Source organism: Idiotropiscis lumnitzeri, chromosome 5 (genome assembly GCF_059441095.1).
Source record: "Idiotropiscis lumnitzeri isolate Australia: NSW breed Sydney's pygmy pipehorse chromosome 5, RoL_Ilum_1.0, whole genome shotgun sequence".
Taxonomy (NCBI): domain Eukaryota; kingdom Metazoa; phylum Chordata; class Actinopteri; order Syngnathiformes; family Syngnathidae; genus Idiotropiscis; species Idiotropiscis lumnitzeri.
In genome coordinates, this window is record NC_142395.1 from 10351276 (window position 1) to 10374457 (window position 23182).

Here is a 23182-nt window from a genome sequence, read left to right on the forward strand (position 1 = left end):
GTATATTCTGAGGGAATTACGTGTACATGAGGGGGAAAGTTCTTATTTTGATTGTACATTAGCATTGTGCTTTAATAGCAGCTATTATGACATTTGCCACCTAAATTAGGAATTTTATGTTGGAATCTGGATGCAGAACCTTATTATTATGCCAATGTGACTCCGGAGAAGATTGTGATGAAATGTCCTCTTTGTGCTTTGTCATGTGTCCTCTTTTGTCTGGTTCAGCTTGTGTGTGTGTGTGTGTGTACAGTCCGATATCATGGGACTGCACACAGACTCTCACAAAAGGGGAGCACCTCGGGGGGAGCAATATTATGCCTTCAGTTTGAGTCTTAGTGAGAAAAAGGAGGGGCAGAGGAATTATAGCGCTGCAAGCGAATGAGCGGTGTGCAGCGGTGATAGCCAGGACACAAAGCGCGACACAACTAATGAGAAAGCCCATCTTAACTGTCTGCTGTTCTCCCACACAGACGCCCTCCTCCCACTGTCAGGCTTTGAACTCAGCCCTCCAGAATTGCTCAAATTGAATCGCAACTCACTGCTATTAAAGGAGAAACCCCCAATTGAGAAAACCAAAAGTTAATTCCGTCCCCGCTCTCTGGTGTTTGGTCTAAATGCTGACCCCCTAACATGCACTTTCTAATATTTCAGTGTTGATATCTTTTGGATTTTTTGCAATCTTCCTGTTCCTTTGTCACTACTTTTGTTTACAAAGTCAACAAGCTACAAATCATCCCATGAATCACCCCATGTGAAGCAACATACATGAAGCATTAAGTATCTTCATTTTTTGGTAGAGATGGATGCCCTTTGAAGGTATTAGGAGCGTTTCCAGATTCTTAAAATTTTTTTTTTTTTTAATTATTATGCCCCTAAGGCCATAATTTCTTAAATTGTTATGATGATGAGTAAGCCTGTCATCATTACTTGTTTACGCGTTTGTGTTTTTCAAGACGCCTAAGGGACACAGTTGGATAGATGTTTTACAAATGCTCAATGTATGACACCAAATCAGGAGTAAACACGTTCGGATGGAATAAGACAATTCTCTGAATTGTTGCTTTCGTGTCCTTCCATGTGGGTGTGTTGCCATGACTTCAATGACTTTGACTCATTAAGTATATATATATTTATTGACCAAAGTGAAATAACCGAGGGAACTCAAACTTTATATTTTAGTTAATGTAATGTAAAATGACCATTACATTTCAGTGTATCCCTTTTAATGATGCTACTTTATAGCTTTGGGAATACATTTTATGTTCATCATACATGATTCATATTACATGGAAGTAATTTTTAAGTCTTGGACCTTAAAGGGGTAGTCAACCCAAAAATTCTCTTTGCAAGAATAAATTCTATGCAGGCCCACAACATGGCATTGTGATTAATATTATTTTTAGAAATATAAGTTCAGCAGCAAAATCCACCTGATTTTAATCACCTCAGTGGGAGGCCATTTTGTCAATTATGTCAACTGAAAATGACTTCACAGTTGCTCATGGCTCAGCTTCAGAATACAATTGAGCAGTGATTGGTCGTTATCTGAGCCTTGGGCAACAGTCATTTTCAGTCAACAGAAGTGACAAAAAGGTCGCACCCCGAGATGGTAAAAAACAGGTCAACTTTGATGATGAACTCATATTCCATCGCAATATTAATCACAATGCCATGTTTAGACTGGTGAAGGTGCGTCAAACTTTATTGCAACGAATCATTTTGTGTTGACTTTGCATTTCAGCACATATGAAATGATGTGTGTACAACACATAAGCATGAAATAATGATGTGGTTTTCCCAGTTCTCACAGTCATGACTGTGCACGAACACCGCCGACATGAACAACAACGATGTCAGATTACTTTTTATTCTTTGGTGTCATCCTGTGGCAGCGTTATGGCGCCACACAGGCCTGACATATATATACCACACCATTTCAGGGTTTTCTTGTGGAAACACACGTTTCTTGAGTCCAAGTCCATGTCTATCTTTGTTTCTGTGTCACATGGAGACCAGCTAGTGCATTGAAAGATTGACATTCAATAAAAGCTCACTTCCACAATACCTACAGAAATGCCAACTAGCGATAGATAATGGTACCCATGGGTTTGGTGTTCTCGATAACACAGGGTCATCTCTCAACCCCTAATTAATTACTGTCTCATTAAATTAAAATACCTCTACTTGTAAATACCGCCTTCTCGCTCACAATGATTCCTTTGTGATAAAGCCCCTATCCCACTGGGCCGTTTTTTTTTTTCTTGTCACAAGGAGATTTCAAAACTTACCTGCGACAAGAAAAGTGCAGCCAGACGTGTGGCAAATGTGACTGTGACTGTACCCTGACGTGATCACGTATTTTGCTACCTTCACCAAAAGTCGCGACTGCTCGCACCTCACTGGGAGAGTGGCTTAACACTGCAGACAGCTCGGCTCCTGCATTATTATTACACCTTCATGCATGATGCTTCGATTTATTATAGGGTGCGTGCGAGCTTAGTTTCTTCTAAATCTGAATTGTTCATTGTACCAACAAGTTTGGGGAAAGGCCCTTTGCTGGTCCAGCTTGCCTGGGCTTGAGTTCACAAAGTTTGGTTGAGTTTGGTTTGGAAGATCTTCAGAGCCCTAATCTCAACCCCATCAAACGCACTGTAGACACCGCACATACTACTTTGTTTCATTTTCAGTTTATTGGCAAGCAAGCTGTTCTAAAATTGTCCTTCCATGGTGAATTCATTCGCCCCCATTTGTTTCATGGTTAAAATTGTTACTAGTAAAATTGGTTGGTGCTCGTTAGAGGAATCAGACATCTCCCCTTGTGTCAATGTAGTAAGCAATTTAAAGTCTTCACATTTAAAGATGTTGCTTTATTTATAGCTAAAAAAATCAACCACAATCATTACAGTGAAATAAAGAAATAGAGATAATTATCTCAACTTCGTTTTCACTTCATCAAATGGCGAAATCAATATTGCGGAAATTTGCATATGCCTTATTTATTTATTTTTTTTTTTTGATGAGGTTTATGTAGAATCTTCCAGCTAAGATTAAACCTAACTTTTATCATTAATTTTTAATTGAAGAACAAAGCAGTCTTGTTGGCAGACAGCAATCAGGTTGTGAATGACTCTCAAATAAATAAAATTAAATAAATACATCAGATTCACTTTCTTAAAATTGCAACTATTTTTTTCTTCTGCATTCATCAGTGACATATGCACAGGTGATGTAAAACCAGAGAGAGACGTGATTGGGAGCTGGAAGACTAGACTGTCCACATTCATCCCTCTGCAATTTTCTCTCATCAAACTACTTCCACTGGCTTTCTACTATTTTTGCCGCTTCCTCAATGACTCAACATCCCCCATCTTTTCTCTTTACTACCTCTCCCAGCCTCTATTTCTTTATTATCCTCTCATTCCTCTGCACCGCTCAAACACACCCAATGGCCTACAGACACACACTCCAGTGCATTGCAGTTCCACTGTGACCACCGTGCTTACTCATAAAGAGAAGAAATTGCTAACAGGTCATCATAAAACAGCGGCACAAACATGTCATTCGCTCACCCAGGAACCACCAGGAAGAGAATCCAGCATATTTTCTCTTGGTTTAGGTTTTCCTTTAGTTTAGGTTGAGGCTTGTCAACTTTAAATTATTATTTATGAACGGGCACTATCAGACATAACTAGGTTATGTGAGAAAATAACTTAAAAGGTGACATGACAAATGGACTTTTTTATGTACAAATAGTTGTCTTAAAGTAAATCTTTAGCTGCCCTGCGATTGGCTGGCAACCAGTTCAGGGTGTCCCCCGCCTACTGCGCGAAGATAGCTGGAATAGGCTCCAGCAACCCTTGCGAGGAGAAGCGGTACAGATAATGGATGGATGGACAAATCTTTAGCTGGCTTTTTCGAACAATGTGCCTGTGAGTGAGCTGTGTTGTGCTTTGACTCCACAGTTACAAAACACTCGGGCTAATTAACTAGTTTCTTAGTGGGTGGTGATGAATGAAGCACTCTCATGTAATTAGGGCTTCAACTTACCATTATGTCAATAATTTAATTTGTTTTTTTTAATTTGTGAATACGTCAGATAAAAAGAAAAACATTTCCATCTGGATTCGAAACCCAACAAATAATTTCCTATTGGCAGAGTTGAAAACTCTTATTTACCCAATCACCAATCAGAAGTAGCATGCTACTTTTGGACAGGTTACTCAAATCAACTCTGGTTAAAAAAGTGTTGCGTTCACATTACACAGTCACCCATCCTCCCTGAGGTCATGTTTTCCCGGCTGCTCATGAACGCTAGGCGCTAAGCTAATTTGCATAACACAATGTCAATGGGGCAGCAGCTACGAGCTGCACGGTGCAGATCTTCTCCTCTAAGTGACTTATTCTTACCACGTTAAGAAGCAGACAGTCTTGTTTGGATGACAGGCATCGACTCCGTTCCTTAGCATTGGTTCAATTAATTTACAGTTTGTAATGTGCAGGGCTCTTTTCAACATTTATGTACTGTCTTGCTTCTGAATGCTGGGTCATTGCCATGACAAATGGCTCTGACCTGGAATTGGGGTCATGGTCATAGTGGTGTTCCATTACCCTGATTTTTATCTTTCTCTGGCACAGGAGAGGGTAGAAAAGCAATAGAGAGACTGTTTCAACAGTAAGGAGCATTAATCACAGATTGAGCTGAAAAATGAAAACATTCATCTACCCTTGGAGATCGAGTAATGAAAAACGGACAGGAAAATGCCGTTAAGAAGAGAAAAACTGTGCAGTCAAGCTGTTCTGGCCAGATGCGAGTGTGCAGCAGACGCAAACAGTAGTTGTACCCTTACGCAAAGGTTGGAGAAAATATGACATGCGAGATCCCAGTCCAGGATGGAGCGGGAAGGAAATCCATCTTTTTACCCTCTTGGGAGAACAGCGTTGGCAGGAAGTCTTTTTGGTCGTAGGAAAATGACAGGCTCCATTTTAGCTGCATCCACTGATTGATTAGGCCCTCTGGGTAGGTGAGGTGGCTGATTGGGATGGCCCTATCTCGTCTCTCCAGACACCTCTGCGCAATGTGCATATGTGTATCTGTACTTATGAGGAAATTTACACCTGGGCGAGTGACTGAACATAAAATTAATTTTAGAAGCAGTTATTTAGGGTTAAACTTATTAAGGCTCTCTAATTGAGCCAATCGCACCTTTCACGCATTCCATCAGAGACATTGTCAACTTTTTCCTTGGAAGCATTAACTGACTGATGTGTAGGTTGGAGTCAACCGTCATGATAAGTTTTAATACCTGAGACTGACTTTCCATGCCACATGGTGTTAAAAGTAATTGTTGTACCGACGTCACCACTCAATAATCTCAATAATAAGGATGCGCTCATTTGCTGGGAATCCAATGTGACAGCGTCTATACTGTCAGAGGTGTAACAAATTGGATCAGGGCAAGTTTAACCCCCAAAACCCACTCTCCACTTTGTTGTTATCATGAAGAACTACAGCGAAATCATCAATTAAATATCCTACGTTAGTGTTGTATCGATCATTAACAACTGGAAGAAAATTTCTTTTTGATGGTGCCTATTGGACCTGCAGTGTAACTCTAGAATATTCCGTACAGTGCTGGTGCTTTGAGACAGATTAAAATGATCACGCGCCTCATTTCAAGAAATACAACATCTTTATTGTTACCAGAGCTGGGCACTTGACCCTTTTTTGCTGGTCAGTCCCCTGCTCTTGGCCGCAATCTGGTTAGCCTTCCAGCCATGACCCTGCGGCCTTATTCATAAAAATTGACCGTTCTGCCCCCGGGACGGACTGCCCAGCTCTGGTTGTTACAGAATAGCCAAGTTCGCTGGTGTATAGCATGCACATAAATAGTCTTGGCATCTTTACATTCCGACCATGTCAGTTGACAAATATTGATTTGATTTGGAGGCGTGCAGAATGTATTTAATCCAATCAAAGTATTGAGTCTACACTTAAATCTGGAGCAAGGTGAGTATCCTAATTATAAATTGAGATATTACCTTACATTTTGGACCGGAACAAATGGAATCTCTGTATGTTGACTGTGTATGTCTGACCATTGACTATTAATTTCACTTCCATCTCTACAACCTTGGAGAATTGCACAAAGTCCTCTTAATTTTCACATGTGACCCGGAGGATGGAATAAGGGCGTCAGTAACTGTCTGCCAGCTAGCGTGACATCTTAATTAGCCAAAGTCTTTTATCGATGCCTTTGCTTCCAGCAACATTGTCTTGTGTGTGAGACGCTAATTCAGTTTACAATTTACTCCAATCATTTGTCAAATCCCCTTGAATCTGACACCAATTTCCAAATAACTCTTTGAAGTCATTTCCGATGGATGTAATTGTTGAATAACCCGTCAAAACATTGACTTCAGTCCCGTGGAATAGTATAAACAATGATAGATTCACACAAAGTACTTGCTACTTGATCTCGACGTCAATTAGCGAACTTAAAAAGCACAAGCATGTCAATTATCTGGAATTGGCCAGCTTTCTCGCATTTAAAAAAAAAAAATCATTTTACTGTATAGTATAAGATGATCATTATTTTCTTCGAATGAGAAGCGTTGCTGTTTTTGTTTGTCAACAGACAACATTGGTTCATTAACTCGATGAGGTCAGAGGCAATTGGCTTTGAAAATCAGCCACCTAAACCTAATTTTTCCTTTTCAGACTTAAGTTTCATTTACCCGCTTTGTCGTCCACTTTTCACTTATTTTTCCAGAAGATTTTGTTTTTCTTAAATGATCCTTTTTCTATTTCCTTAAACCAAGATGTATTACTCAGTCCATTCCTCCTGGCTATGTTGTGTATATCATTTTAAGTGCAGATTTACACACAGTGTTCTCACCAACATGAAAATGTCTTTGAGTGGTAAATTGCATTTCTTGGTAAGAATCTCATCCAACTGGACAAATTCAAACGTTCCTCTTAATCTGTGTTTAGACACGAGGCTTTTGTTTATCCTCCCATAACTGTTTAGAATTCTTGAGTATTCTTCCTTATTCGTGTTTTCAATGGTTGTAAGGTCAATGCACATTGGCCTGAATTATAAATTCTCTGCATCTCTGTTGGTTGCGTTGTAAATGAAATGAAATAAAAATTGCAGAGATATTCCATCATTTCATTTTATAAAGACGCCAGTTGAGAGACCTGTGAAACACACTGGTTCAAGATGTCTCATCGCTGTTCAGCTGATTTGCGATCAGGTGACTTTGAAGGTCATTGCATATGAATAATTTTCATACCATCAAAATAGTGATTTATTCAGGATTTGACTTTAATAGGTCACCTGTGTGTATCTAGCCTGTTACAGACTGGTATACGTGTCTCCATCCTTTCATCTGCTCCTGCCCAACCAAGCATGCGAGAGGCAGTTTTGGGAGTATCCACATTAAAACGATCCCGCTCCAAAGCTAAATTGGCCTTCATAGGGTATTTGAACCCTGAAAGAGACTTGACTCTCGCACATTTTTGCAGATTCCCTATTCTGCGGGGAAATCTTTTCAAAAGCGTCCTTTTGTTCCTCAAACAGTTGGATGGAATCGTGAGTCTGGTAGTGTGGGTGTTGGGGCTTGTTAAGAGTTTCAAGGACTTTGTCCCACCTGCTCTGGAAGAATCGCTTCCAAAAATATGATACACATACTGATTTTCTCATAGCTTCTTATTTTTGGTGAGAGGTTGGCGGGGCTGAATGATGATACCCAGCAGCACTTTTCAGTCAGTAGAGTGGCCAAAGTATGGTGCACACGTGTGATAACAGAAAGCAAGTTTCGCTTTTGCTGCTCTTCATCAAAATAAAACATGTTTAAGATGCATATTGTCTGGTTTCTGCTGAGGCGGCAGAAATATCGCGCAATCGTGACTATTCTGTTTTACATTCTGCACTGATGAAACATATTCGCTAAATAAATAAAGTTGTATTGTATTGCATATTGTGCACAGATGGAGTGAATAAACCAAGGTGCTAAGAACTCAGTTTTTCATGCTTCAGAGGTCAGTCTAATTCTTCATGTACCCTTGTGGTTTTAGGATGGTGGTAAAGAAAGGTTGCTTACATGCTCATGGAAGGAGATGTGACCCCTTAAAAAACATTTGCTTTACCTCACAGGAATTCTAGTAGCTGACTGAATTTAATGTCTTGTAAAAAGTGTTTTACTTAGTGGATTGTTGCGTCATTATGATTCACAAGGGACAAAAATAAGTTTAAAAAGGCCCGTATCTTGTTAGATAATCCTTTTTGGACATATAATTTGCATTTACTTTGTTCCTGAAACGCACACAGCAAGACACAGTGTCACCTATATAAAAGCCTATGTATATGTAAAAGCCTATATATAAATGTTATGTCTAACCATTCGTGCAGACTGAAAGGCAAAATCCATATTAATGTACACATACGTGTGTGTTGCAAGCAAGACTTAGGGCGAATGAATGAACGCAAGAGAGTAAAATGTCACTTCAGTACAGACAAGTCATGGATGTGCATGTAATGCTTGCTTTGACGGAGCCCTAGTGAACTCTGTGTGGAACGACCCAGGGGAGGGGGTTAAGACTCCTCTCCACGCCATGCACCGTCTTCATTGCGTTTTGATTGGGGGAGACGAGCTGTGGACATGCCAAACTCATTTTTGAATGTGCACAGGAGCACAGAATTGCCTTTTGTACAACTGACTGCATCGTTAACATCCATTCTGCTGTATCCCTGTAAGTGTGTACGTGTTACTCTTAAGCTGTAGAATATCCTTTGCTCCAAGGTCAATGATAACCATCCCCCGCAGTGTTTATACAGACATATGCTCACATAGTCTTACCAAGATGCCAAAATTGTGGCTTTGACATTATTCCTACAGAAAGTACCTTGATAGTCAGATTGAAATGAAACCGTGTGTGTTTGTATTTTTAACAAATTTTATTGCACGCTTAGGCGATCATCGCCGATTTGCCCGTGATGTTTTCTACCAAACTGGCACTGCTCGTAACTAGATTAAGTATTCCATTCAATTCTGATTGCGCCAACACATTATTGATCAGAATGCCGTGTTTAGACCAAGACAAAGAACATTTTAAGAAAATCTATATATCGATTTGGATTTTCCTTTTCATAGCCCGATATCGATTCGTAAAACCATCAATTGATACCTTCAGTGGTGTCTTTTTCCACGTAAATTTAAATGACTTCACGCGTCACGCGAGATCTTATCACTCTGCGAAAGTAGCGCCTCAAAACAAAATGGTGGAAGCAGTGAAGTCAGCACCAACAAGCATGAGTACAGATGTATTTTTTGTTTTGATCAGGTAATGTTGAATATATCGTACATGATATATGAAGCAATTTATCAAAAGGGTTTTTATACGTTGATGTCTTCATGTATAAAAAGTTATTATGATGGTAACGTAAATTAGTGTATAAAAAGATAACTACGCTTGTTCGTTTTCTCGTTCTTAATAGTAGAATCTCACGAAAACTAGCTTGTTCTCAAAGTAATTCAGTGCACACAATTTGTAGATAATATAAATAATGTCGTATGTCCATAATAGACTCTGAATTTCAGAGCTGAAATAATCTATCCGCTGAAGAGCCGTCGTGATGAGCCCTATTTAATACTACTCATTAATTTAAAGTAAAAAATTTGAATATTGCCTTTTCATCAACGTAATTAACATAAGGAATTGCACATCACACATTCTTTTGATGAAATATACATGCGTTTTTTGGGGGATAAAAGTGTAGTGCTAAGCTAGTGCTCATGCTGGACTTGAACACAATTTTCCATCCCTCTCTTTTCCCAATTGGCCTGCACTCACGCTGCTTAATCACGTGATCAAACGGTGCATTCATGCTGAGTCCCTGACTTTGACTTACTCTGACTGATTTGTGCCAGATGATTTTTGTTGGGCAAGGTGGGGGTTGTCATCAATATCTGGTAAGGACGGTGATCAAATTAAACATACAACAGATTCAGGAACTTTACCCTATTTTGCCGGTCGGTCCTACATCCGCGACCTGGGCACCATCGCGTCATTGTCCCTCTGTCCTTATTCATAAAATAATCGTCCTGCGTCCCCATCCATCCCCGTCCCTTTAAATCACTTCTGTCCTTGATTTCACCAGAAACCAGCCCGCTGACGCCCCCTCAAAAACATAAGCAGGTTCCTAATTCATAAACAGCGCATTAGCTGGCTAATTTCCTATTCACATCCACTTATAATTTCCGGACTACAAAACACACCTGATTAAAAGCCACAATAGCTAAATTTAGACATGAAAATGGATTTGTACATACATTAGCTGCTTCGGACAAATAGCTGTGGGTCTCCACGTTTTTAAATGGGGTATTATCTAAATGTTAAACACCGGTAGATGCTTTTGTTCTGCTTTTGTTAGACAGCGTACCGGAAGCTTGCTCAGTCTCAGGTTGTCACACGAGCCAAGAATTCTGTAGAGATGGCTGTATTTATTGCACTTCATCCCTTTGCTCAAATTAAATGCAATTTAAGATGCTTATTTTGACTCTTAATTGCTTCTTCACAATGCCGCTTCTGTGTTTTTGCAGATTTCAAGTTTTGCTGGCTGTCTCTCTCTCTCTCTCAAATCAGGGATAATTTGATTTCTTTCATCATATATAATCTCACTTGCTCTCTCAGTTGTACTCTCAGTGAAATGGCCAGTATATGCAACAGCATTACAAAATTTCATTGTGGTCCGTGTGCAAATATTTGAATTTTATACCTGCTGTTCTTGACCCAGTTAGGGACGATTACAGGGATGGATGAAAACCTTCTTCCGTCCTTGCTTAGTCCGTCTATTTTAAAAGACTTCTAATTTTATGTGTCAAGTGTGCTCAACCACATTTCGAATGGCCAACTCTGAGCGCACCCATATATATTATTACCGGGCTCAAAAGATTTAGCTTCAAAAATTGCCCTTTGCTATCTCAGATGCTGGCACATTTTCTTTACAAAGCTGGGGAGGAGGGTGTGGTTGGGAAGGCCTTTATTGGAGTAAAAGCGGCACAAAACACATGAATGTTGTCTTAAAAAATATTAAAATTCTATTTTATAAATTCCAAAACTTGTGCCATATGCGTGTATTTTGATAAAATGCTCTCCTTGGTTCTCCTCTTCTGCATCTCTTGGGCGTTCCATTTTCCTTTTGCCCAAGCTTCCATTCATCTCATTTTCCATCTACTTGCTCTTGCGCAGCTGGAGCTTAAGCACAGCAACAGGGCAGGCGATAGCATCTACAGATGTGCTGCCTACGAGATAAGAACCAAGAAGCAGCATGCTCCTCTCTAGCAAACAACAGGGCACATGAAACCTTCGTGGGAAGACGAAGAAGAAACAGGGGGGGTGGAGACAGACTTCAAGCAGCTAAAGATTAATTAAAGCATAGCATGAGAAATGGGACAACAGTGGGAAGGAAAGGTGAATGATGCATTTGGTAGGGTGTGGAGAGGTTATCCAATTAGTTTCTATCTGTGTGTCTATCTACAGTAGCAGAGGTGTGTTTAGTTGCTTTATCGTGTATCCCCAAGGCCTGTTGTCATCCCAGTACCATAAACAGCTCTATAGCTTCATTTCCATCTAGCAGTTTGGTTTGGTTTAGTGAGGCGGCGCATTTTATTGTGTTTCTCCTGGAGAAGGGTCACAAAATATTCACTGAATATTCACTTAAACCGTATCTCTTTTTAGTAGCCGTTCGAATGCTGGTCGCACACTAAATCCTAATACACTCTGTAGTCATCTTAAAGCTTCCCCCGCACACGAGTGATGCGGCCAGACCCGACTGCGTTCGTGTGCAGTATTCAGGGTTTTGAAAACAAGTTTTCATATGTGGTCGCTTATTCATCATTTCTTTTGTGTTGCAGCAATTCAAAATTTCTATAGGCATTGCATACTGTTGCAGCATCAATCAATCAAAAGACCCCCCCCAAAAAAAATCTTAAAAATAATAAATATATTTTTTTGTCTTTTTTTTCCTGCTTCTCCAAACTATGTCAACACTAGGGCTGCGCAATTAATCAAAATCCAATTATCCAATTATAATTATTAATTAATCCAATTTTGATTATTCCACTCAACGAATACAAAATTGGCATAATCGTAAATTATGATTATTTTATATATATATATATATATATATATGTGTATATATATATGTGTATATATATATATATAGATAGATATGAAACAATGTTAAATTAGAACAAATATTTCATTGTATAATACTAAAGTGAGTAGAAGTTAAAAATTTGAAGTTGTTTATTTTTTTGTTATTTAGTGTTACAACAGTTCAATAGCAATTTATAAATTTATAGCAAGTAAACACCAATGCACTGTACATTTAAGACTTTTTTATTCAATTAAATAAATTAGCTTCGGCTTCATATTTCTTCCATTTATATTTTTTTTCCTTTGTACCGAGAAAAAAAAATCATGAATTGTGTTAATTGTGATTTAAATTATTACTAAAATAATTGTCATTAAAAAAAATCATAATTGAGCAGCCCTAACCAATACAATAACCAATGTCTTTTTTTGTATACTAAACACTGTACATATACATGTGTTTCCATCCGATCCACTTCTCCTCACGAGGGTTGCAGGCGTACTGTAGCCTATCCTTGCTATGTGTGAGTTGCCACCTGTCATTTTTTTTTTTTTTTTTTTTTTTTTTGCAACGGTTCAACGTCTGGTTCGGCAGTGTCATACATTTTGTGGAGGACCCAGGTTTCTGTTTGCATCATTATCAGCAATGAAGGTGTGTTCTTACTGGACTGTCGTCAGCAATCATACTTGGTCATCTGAAGTCGTACACTACAATTCATATGTCCCTCCAGAACTCCCAACTGTCTACTAAAGGTTTTCCTCTATTCTCCCATGGCATGATCACCTACAAGGTCAGGCTGTTCTTTTCAGCACCCTCTGAAGCAAAGAGACATTTTTCAGCGAGTGAGAAAATAACTCGTCTGGAGCCAACTCTTGCGGAATGCCATTGATCCATCTTCATTCTATTTTTCAGTTGAGGAAAGGGTTATTGCTTCTTAACTCTAATAAACTGCTGTTCTTGCCACTTATCACTGACTGTGCTTCTGTTCACGCACTTCGCGTCATCTGCCCCTTATGCTGATAAAGATAAATGTGCTTTGATGACACCCAGAGCCAGACTGCATTTCATAATAAAGACAGTACAGTAAGTGTTATTGTTTGGCTTCATGCATAATGAAGTACCTCCGTGATAAATTGAAACATTGCAGCAATTATTATTTTCTGTTGTTTTATTAATATTTAGGGAAACGGCAAGAAAATGATTTTCTTTATTGGTAGCATTATATGCAATGCACAACATGTTGAATTAGTCGCGGCTGAAAGGAAAAAGCAAAACTATTAAAGAAATACATTTTAGAAAACTACCTTTGCCTTAATTGTTGTTGTTGCATATACAATTTTTGGGAAAAAAAACATTTAACTACATTATTATATAATTTACAACAACTTAATTATTATTCCATACAGTAGGGCTGAACAATTATGGTAAAAAAAATCTAATTAGTTCTTTTTTTTTTCTAGGTCCGTTTGTAATGTATTTGTCTCCAATTAATCTTTATTACAATAAATAATATCAGATCTTTGCACCGTTGAGCCAGAAGGAACCCATGACAATAAAATGATAACCAATTGTCACTGCTCTAATTATGTACAGAAAGCATTACATACATATACATCCCTAATACGAAACTACTTGGGGTGTGCATCTCTCCAGTAAAAGACGATCCGATACATATCTTGATACGCGTGTGATAGGATACATTTTAAAGTGGAACGATACAATTTGTTGCACTCAGGGCTTCAAAATCAAAACAGCCTTACTGATTCAAATCGGTTTTCGTTGCACCGCAAATGACTATAGTACAGAGCTAATTCCACTGGGGTCTTGTCTCATCCTGTATTAATCGAATCAAATGAGTATTTCTTTGTAAAATAACCTAATTTCCTTGAATGGCCTGGCTTCCATCACAAACTCCTAAAAATCAAAGTTCCTCTTGGAGAGACAAATGAGGCTGTTGGATCCTTTTAAGCCCAAACCCTCCTTGAAAATGTTTCATAATGATCTGTCCTGCATTAGAGAGACTGGGTGATCTCTTTTCTGTATTCCAGAATGCCTGAAGTCCTTTTTGTTAAACCTGATAATACGGGGCAAAGGTGGGATGTGCGGTGGCCTTTTTTTTTCTAGCTTAATACCGAATGCCTTTGTTGCTTTTCAGTGTGATGAGCAAGAGCAAAGGAGAAACAACTACACCCTTTTTTATTTGGATAAGGTTGTAACTAATGATTCATTATTGATATTCTGCCATTTATTTTCGAGATTAAATCATTAATTGGGTGGTCTATGAATGATTAAACATGCACTTCTCTGACAAAAATTTGGACTAAACACAAAGAATAACATCATGATTAAAAGAAAAACGTTCTTAATAATAGAAAAAAAACATACCACTTTTGTTGCTTTTATGGTTGTATTTTTTAGCTTTTGACTGCCTTTTAATTGGAGTATGGTGAACTGGTTTACTCGCTTCCAATGCTGTTTGAATGAGGCTAGGCTATTAGTGCAGTGCTTACTGGAAGGTTGCTAATTAAAATGACCCCATTAGTTTACGATCGGATTTTGTCCTCCATGCCCTGTCAACTGATACATTAAGATAATATCCTCAGAATGGTTTGTCCCTACAGGACCAAACATATTGCATATGGCGTGCAAAAGCGAACAGTAGCTCACTGCATAATTACATTTCCCTTTGTATTTGAAACCCATTACAATTAAACATAATAAAATCTGTTGAATATTAATAATACGGCATGACTACTTCACGTCGTAGCCTGAAAAAGTAGGAAGTAATTTGCCTGAATAGCAGAGTTTGCTGTAATAAATAAGGCCGTAAGAAATTGTCTCCCCTGAAGCTTTGAAAACTTTCAATTATGGAATTAATTATCATTTATGCTACAGCATGTCGAAAAAGGGCCTGGAACAAAAAGAGGCAGAGCTGCAGTAACGCTAAGAATATATTGTACAAAAGAATTATACAGGGCATTTGGACGAGGATTTTTCCACACAATTATTAGAGCCATTACATCTCATTTACTGGGAGAAACTTTTGGGTTCACGGAACCTAAATTAGCTCACTCACGCAGATAAATATACTGCGTAGTATAACATTGCGCCAGTAATAAGAGAAGCATTGTGTCCACAGACTTCACACTGCTGTGACTCTCTCCAATAAAAGAAGTCAAAGGACAGATGAGGAGGGTTCATTATCGCTGGTAATTTCATTTTTAAGGATTTTTCTGACATCAAGCGCCTCAATTTCAGCTGCTCAATTGCAGCTATTGTTTTGCGCCACCTTTGGAGAATGACTTTCACCAATGACCAGGGAATGACTGTGAACTTGTTGAATTGAATGGAGGGGGGGGGGAGGGGGGGCCGTGGAAATAATAGGTAATAGAGACACCCTTCGAGGCACTGAAAAATTCCGTTCCACTGTTTCTGCTATCATCAAAGTGAATCTTGCCTTTTCTACCTTTAAATCGCTCATGATTGCAAAATGACTTTTTGCAGCAATTACTTGTTTCTTTGTTAAATGAGACACTTCAGTCTAGCCCGGAACACATTACATTTGATTAGGTGAGAGAAAGTCATGTGAGCAAGTTGGAAGTGTCATGTCTTAACCTTCAAGTTTCAAGCAAGTTGAGTCATTATTTTGGTTGAACCCGTCATAGTTCAAAACATACAATCTTGCTCAGTAAACAAGTATTCCTGAAGAGTAACAATAGTTGTTCTCACGTAAGACCACTGTTACTTTAAAACAGGTCATGACCAATTAATTGGCCGGCTGATTAAATCGGCTGATTATAGCCCTTCAAATGTTGGCCAAAATAATTAGCCAAATGGTGATTATTTTTACCTTAATGTACTCTAACCAAGTTGTTCAAGGAATTGATCTGGATGTCACTGTTCTAAATAACCTTAATCTCAGTTTGTTAAAAAAAAAAAAAATCAAATAAAAGACTAAATCATATATGTATGTCATAAGACCCGTTCAACTACTGGGAACCAGTGTTGGGAACGTTACTTTACAAAAGTAATTCTCAAAAAAGTAACTGAGTTAGTAATTAAATTAATTTCAAATAAAAGTAACTATTTAAACTGCTCTAAGAAAATGTGCTTTATACAAAAATATTTTAGCCGGAAGAACATACACTAAAAGCATTTCAAATATTTTTAAAAATGTAAACAGTTAAACAAGCTGTGGTGCTTCGAAGCACTGAACTTCAGCTCCTAAATATGAATTTACTCTTTCCATAACACGGGAGGAAATTGATAAAGTAGTGAGGCGGGAGAAGGTACAACTTGTTTTGGAGGAAGGTGACAATTACTCCTCAATGTCACCATTTTATGGAGCCATCTATTAAAGATGCAGTTTACATCGTTTACTTGTCAATAAAAACACAATTTAGTGGAACATAATTCAATGTAACGGTGTAAACATTGTGTTTCTTCATTTAAAAAAAAAAAAAAAAGAATACTCTGAAATGTACAATTTATCCTAAAAGTCACTTGAATGCTTGAATGCTCTATTAATTTCAATAATGTGCAAAAAAATGCCACAGCAACATACTTTTTATTTTAAATAAATTCATAGATTTATTAATCGCTAATTATATGACATCGGTGGCGCCTCACCGTACAGACGCCCACGTCTTGCTACAATTGTTCTGCTTCAGATACCCGACGGAGACAAACTTAGCGAATGTAGTTGGTCAACCTTTTGACCAGAGCATGTGTAACAAACGCAATACACTTACTTTGTCACTTGAGGGGATACAAGAAGTCGTTTGTGATGGCATTGTGCTTGCACCTCTGCTGCTTGCAAAGTGTGGTCTCTCTGAGGCACCTGAGTACTAATACACATAGACATTATACATACATAGACCCTTTTTGAGTGCTGACGAGTATGTCAACTTTGCCGCCATTTTGGATGTGGTACTGGCGCAACCAGTGAAGATTCTTCATTCGTTTGCTGACCATCTTCTTAGACTCAAAGCCATATCTCATGGGATCAGGACTGAACTCTGACTTTTTTGGCCCTTCTAACATCATTTTGCAAGGTTGCTGACTTTGTGGCCAATAGTTGCAATGTGAGTTCTAAATAACAAAGTTCTTCTGTTATTCTCCAGTAATTGCTGATGTAAAGAGAGGTCATGGGTTGATTCGCATACCGAAGGCTCTACGAAATCATCTAAAAAAAAAAAATGTCCAAAAATTAATATATGTGTGTTGTGTGTGTACGTACACACACACACAAGCAAAATTCACATTATTCAAACTGAAAACGTGAATTTCAACTCTTCTAGTTTGTCTGATCAAATTTGCACATTAGATTTTCTTTCCTCTACTGTGCCACATCATTTTCAAAAATAACACATCTGTAACATAGAATATAGAGTTTCTGAGGAGAAAGGCGACTATCCTGCAAGGCGGCTTCTGTGCTGGGTGTTATTTCCCAGCAGCAGGGACCGAATTGTGCAATTTAAGTGCATGCCTGTTGATATGCATGTGTGGTTACACTTACTCAGTATTTTAATGTGCATTTGACAGTCATAATGTTACAAGCTGACCGAGCCACCCATATATTAGCATGCATGCTATATGACTGTAAAACAGGTGGCGTAAAGGTTGCTAGATCAGGAGAGCAGCACCTCAAAGCATCTTGTGTCACGATTACATAAATGCTCTGTTAGAGAAAATCGTTCATTTGATCTGATCGATGTCAGATTTAATTCATTGAATCATTCCTGTCGATAACCTAATCCACATATTTAGTTTTTTGACCGCTCTTAAATTTTGCTTACTTTGAAGCACTTTACTAATGCTCACCTAAGGTGGATACGAAGCTCTCGCCCTGTCAATTTAAACCAAATTGTGATTAATTGGAATTGATAGTGTTGCAAGCATCCCTCTCCACTTGCCATCGCAAATGCCCTTCTCCTGACCCACATGACTCTCTGTACATCACACACCCTCACACACACACACCAGGCAAGACTTAATGTAAGTCGTTTACTTAATGATTGCAGGCTGTTACATAATAAAAATGGACATGTACTGATTTAGAAGAAATATGTCTGGAAGGACAAAGGATTAGGTCTCGTTCTGGTATTAGTATGCATCTTGGGTGATGGGATTTTGAATAGAGCCCCCTAAGTGTGTCAGTTCATGTCTGGCATTAAAATGCGTCCACACAAGTTACCACTTGTGATCTTGGTCTAATTTTCACGCTCTGTATGCGCATCACTACATGCATGTTTTGGCACGTCTACTCTGCTAGAATTAAAACCTTTAGGAGAAACAACTACAGAACCAGTCATTAGTGTGTGCTGGAACAGAATAGTGTTGTGTCCACACTGCTTGTAGAAGATGGTAGCACATTCTTTGTAAAGAATAAAATATCTTGTCATGTCTGCTAATGACTTTCAGGGCCATCTCCCCCGTGTGCGCTTTGGGCCAAATGTCATCCCTCACGTGCAACACAAAGCCAAGCTTGTATCTCTGGTTATTAGACCTGTGACATTTGTTTTCAAGTTCATCCTTTAAAATGTCAGGCCTCCTTGGGCGAAAACAATTTCAGTTTTTCTATTCCAGAGACTCAAAATCTGGACATTTCACCTGCAGGCTAAATCAGACTACAACCCTTAACTAGCCTTTCCCGCAAGCCGAATTCTCACGGTATTTGTGGGTTCGCAAATCCCAGAGAATCCATCTTGTACCAAGCCCGCTGATTTCCTCCGAGCCAATCACAAAGCATCAGCGTGTTTGGGCGCCCTGATGTCATCCGTGCCACTCATCGTGATAACAGGACTCAGCTGGTAAAAACAAGACGCATGCCGGTGATGACATTTTCATCCGTTGGCAGGATTGGTCAAAACAAAAATTTGGCTGGCGTGCACAATTGCCGCATTGTCCAATCAGTGCAAAGTATTGTACAGAATGTCCCGCCTTTCCCGAGAAGATCACATTAGAGCAGTCCCAGATTGAAACTTTGAAGAATTTCTTTGAGTGCTTCACAAATCAGTCTGGATATTTTCAAAGCACGGGTTTTCCTGGTTCAGAAACATACACACAAATTTGTATGTTTCCAACAAATACATGGGCATTATTCCCAACCATTGAACTCTCATCGCTATTCCTGCACCTCAGTACTGTTCAATGTCTTGCAACCATTAAACTTATGGGTGCTCTGACCATAACCAGTAAAGATTAAAGTCCATAAAACTACGACGCTTGGATCATTGCTATGAAAATTTAAAATCAAATTAAATTGTTATTATAAGCCATATCTGCACCCCAGAATTCCCCCATTATTTATGTGTTCAGCACTCAGCCTCATGTCGTTCTGATAAAACTAGGACTAATATTTAATCTGATGGAGAGTATGCTTCAGATCGCTGTAATGTGTGCTGTGCTTCATTTTACAGTATGTGTTCATTTGCTCCTTCGATCTCTGATTGGCCGTGATGACTTTTTAGCTGTTTGACTCGCCAAGTGAGATTACCCCTGGACTCAATCTTGGCAGGGGATTTAAGATCCTGTTTAGGTGAAAGGAGGCACGTGCGCTGGAGCGCCCTTCAGCAAGTCTTTAACCTCTCCAAATAGCCATTTTTCAAAACATGATTGAAGTTGGATTCGTCAATAAAATAATTTATGTTATAATTGTTTAGAATGATATTCAATCGTGAAAGTCTGACAAACAAACCAACAAGCAAATGGTGATCAAAGCAGCTCTCATTTTCATTCGCTTTTGTGTCTGCTGAAACACGCGCACATGCACACAGACACCAACACCACAGCTATCCCCAAAGAGGTCCCTGAAATTCAGCTTTTTATTTTTGGTTTATGGAGTGGCCTTGTTATTCATCTTCCCTAATTACCCTTTACGGTTCACATATTGTAAATTCTCCGTAATTAAAGTAATTATATGCAATTGTTTCAAATGCATCCTGAGAGTGTTGGTTTTCAGATCAGTGGCAGCAAACACTTGAAATAATTATTTTATGCTGCAGTGAAATTAGAGATAAGCAGCAACGGCACGTGGAAGCGGTCATTTTAAATTAGTTTTGCCTGTCTCATGTTTTGCAAAACATATTAGCCATTTTGATAAATGTTTTTGCACTCAAATACACTTGTCTTGGGATTTGCAGGAGGGCTGTGCAATTAATCGAAATTTAATCATGCGATTGATTTTGATTTCTCTTGAGCTTAAAACATGATAATCGAAGAAAAACTATTCATGTGCTGAATGGCGGAGTGAGTTTGCAATTTCCTGACGTGAAAGCCACCATGATGCTGTGCTGCAACAAGCGTCTGTCGTGGTGAGGATTCTGCCCTGCCTGAGCAAGCTTTCAACTATTTAATGCATATATACTATAACACAGTTAGAGTTGAGTGTAAAACTAAACATACAACAGAATTACACACATTTATGTATTTGAATTGGAAATGCTTTGTTTTAAAAACATTGCCAGGTCTGGGTGATTATGGACAAAATAATAATCATGGTTAATGTGATTGAGATTGGAATTCCGATTATTTAAATGATTACTCATTGATTGAACACTGCCCCGAAAAGGCCAAGCAAGAACAGCCGGTATTAAACATTTTGTATACTCTTACATTATATTACTTTGTTAATTACTTTATGTTTGTTCTTTCACGAATTATTTAATGTTGAGTTTATCATAACACATTTTCATTTGATATGACATGAAATACGGTATGATACCCAGCGTCTCAGGTTAGCACAGTAAATAACAACAAAATAAGATGAAATCGATACGATAAAGATATGAGATATTCTCATTCATGATATGAATGTGTGCAAACATTGCAGCAGATATTTACATCATTTTGTACTTGACAAAAATTAAAGTGATGATGATTTTGAGTGGTTGAGTTTTGGTCGTTTTTAAATAAATGAATAATCATCGTAATTTCAATATCAATCAAAATAAACATCATTATTGCGTTTTCCATAATCGTTCAGCCCTAATTTGCAGTGTTGAGTTGCAGTCCTTTATAAAATATGGACTGAAATGTGCTACGATGGCCCACGTTACACAGCTGACTAACTGAAGCGTGGTTTTGGTGGGTTTTTACGTGAGACCTTGAACCAATGTATAACAACAATGACAAGGAAATGGATGTGCTGTATGTGTGAATACTTTGAAAATACCTGTCATGTGTTGTATAAGTTAAAAAAGTCCTCAACCTCGTGGTTGGCTTAGTCTAAATATCAATCAAAGTTGGGTTTTTATCTCACATGTTTTGAAAATCTTTGATTTGATTGACAACTTTATACCCCAGAATATATTTTTGTCCAAGCAAATAATTCATATTACTTACTTAAAATAAAAAACAAATTCATTAGGAAGGGGCTCCAGACTGCCCCTAAATGGTAGAATTTTTGTCCCTAACATTTGAGTCAGTGCAGCCAGCTAATTTGCTGATTTTGAAAGAATACAAAAGTTTTTTTCTAGTTGCTATCCTTGAACATTTTTGTTGCTGCGCCACACTTCAGCCCATTAAACAGTAACATAGTGAAAATGAGTGGGAGGAATATTTACTTTGCAAGGCAATTTACAGTGTGTGCCTCCAAATCTCCTACTTCTCACCCGGAAATTTCAGGTTGGAAAAATCATTTAAAAAGTTTAAACATTGACCTACCTGTTACCACAAAGTTTGATTATGTTTGAAATTGCAATTGTTGGTGTCATTTCTGCTTGCTTTGGAAATATTGTTCATGTCAAAATGTGTCTGTGTCCTCCGTTTGAAGGAATGCCCAGATTCGCCAGCCAGCCAGCACCGACATCTGTGCATCAAGGAGACAGCCAAGTTATGGCCTGCGAGGTCAACTCGGACCTTGTACCCTTCACCCGCTGGGAGAAAGACCGTCAGCCCCTGGAGCTCAACTTGAGGCTGGTCCAGCTACCCAGTGGTGCCTTGGTGATCAGCAACGCCACAGAAAATGATTCTGGGGTTTACCGCTGCTTGGTGGAGAATGTGGGGTCATCAAAGTCCAGCGAAGAGGCGCAGCTCCAGATCCTGCCAGGTATGCCAAACCAACAAAGATGGTGGGGTTGTTTTGCGTCGACTATTTTTATTTAAAAGCCCATATAAACATTTGTTTTGGCTGCATAATTCTACAGCAAACCACGTTATGTATGCAAAGCTTGATTTATTAAAATTGTTAACTACCGGGAGAGTGCTCCAGACAAAGTGAAATGCTATTTTTTTGTTTTTGGCATTTCAAAACAAACCAACCAACACATGTTGATCAAAACTCCTTTTATTTTTGATCACTTGACAATATTATGTTGATGGTTAAATTTAGCTAAACAATTACTCTATTCTGAAATTTGTTATTTTAATAATAGATTATTTCTTCATTCATCAACTAATTGTGACACCCCTGCTCTCAATTTATGTCCAATGTGTTGAATTTGAGATGTTATAAATCACAGACGGCAATTGTAAAATTATTTATGACTCATTGTAAATCCACTCACACATTTTTCATTTGGAATATCCAAAACATGGGGCAACGAGAGTAACAAAGATGTCTGTTTAGTTTTCTTTCTTTTTTTTCCCTCCCCCACTGTGGCGACTGCTGTTTCTAATTTCAGAGGTAGAATGACGGTGGCTCTGAATGCCTTTAATGAAAACTCAGCCCAGCTGGAGAGACTGTTGTTGCTTTTGGTGGTCTTATCAGAGAAAGCCTTAGTCGGGAATTCCTCTGTGGCACTGTCTCGTCTCATGCCTCTACACATTTTATTTACTAAATTGTTAGGCACCAAGCTCCTGCTGGCAAAGAGAAGATATTAAAAGCCATAAATTAGTCTTCAACAAGACCCCAGTAGGTAATTTATCTCTCTTTGTCTCCTCCAAGGTGTGTGGTGTCAGAAGCTTGGCTCAAAACAGATGACATAATCGTAGAATTGTGTGAAGTTTATTTATTTATTTTTTTTCACCACCAGATGTTTAAGGGAGAGAGAAATTTAAAAAAAAAAATCTTAAGAGGG

The 23182-nt window shown here is 38.5% G+C and overlaps 1 protein-coding gene across 11 annotated transcripts in view; it reads left to right on the plus strand.

The window, feature by feature from the left end:
- Window positions 1–23182, plus strand: part of neo1a (neogenin 1a) — a 137336-nt gene that overhangs the window by 50642 nt on the left and 63512 nt on the right. For all 11 annotated transcript variants that reach the window (XM_088296628.1, XM_088296631.1, XM_088296636.1 and 8 more), the window contains exon 3: window positions 21937–22212. In XM_088296628.1, the coding sequence (XP_088152754.1) occupies window positions 21937–22212 (276 nt within the window). The remainder of the gene's footprint in view (window positions 1–21936; window positions 22213–23182) is intronic.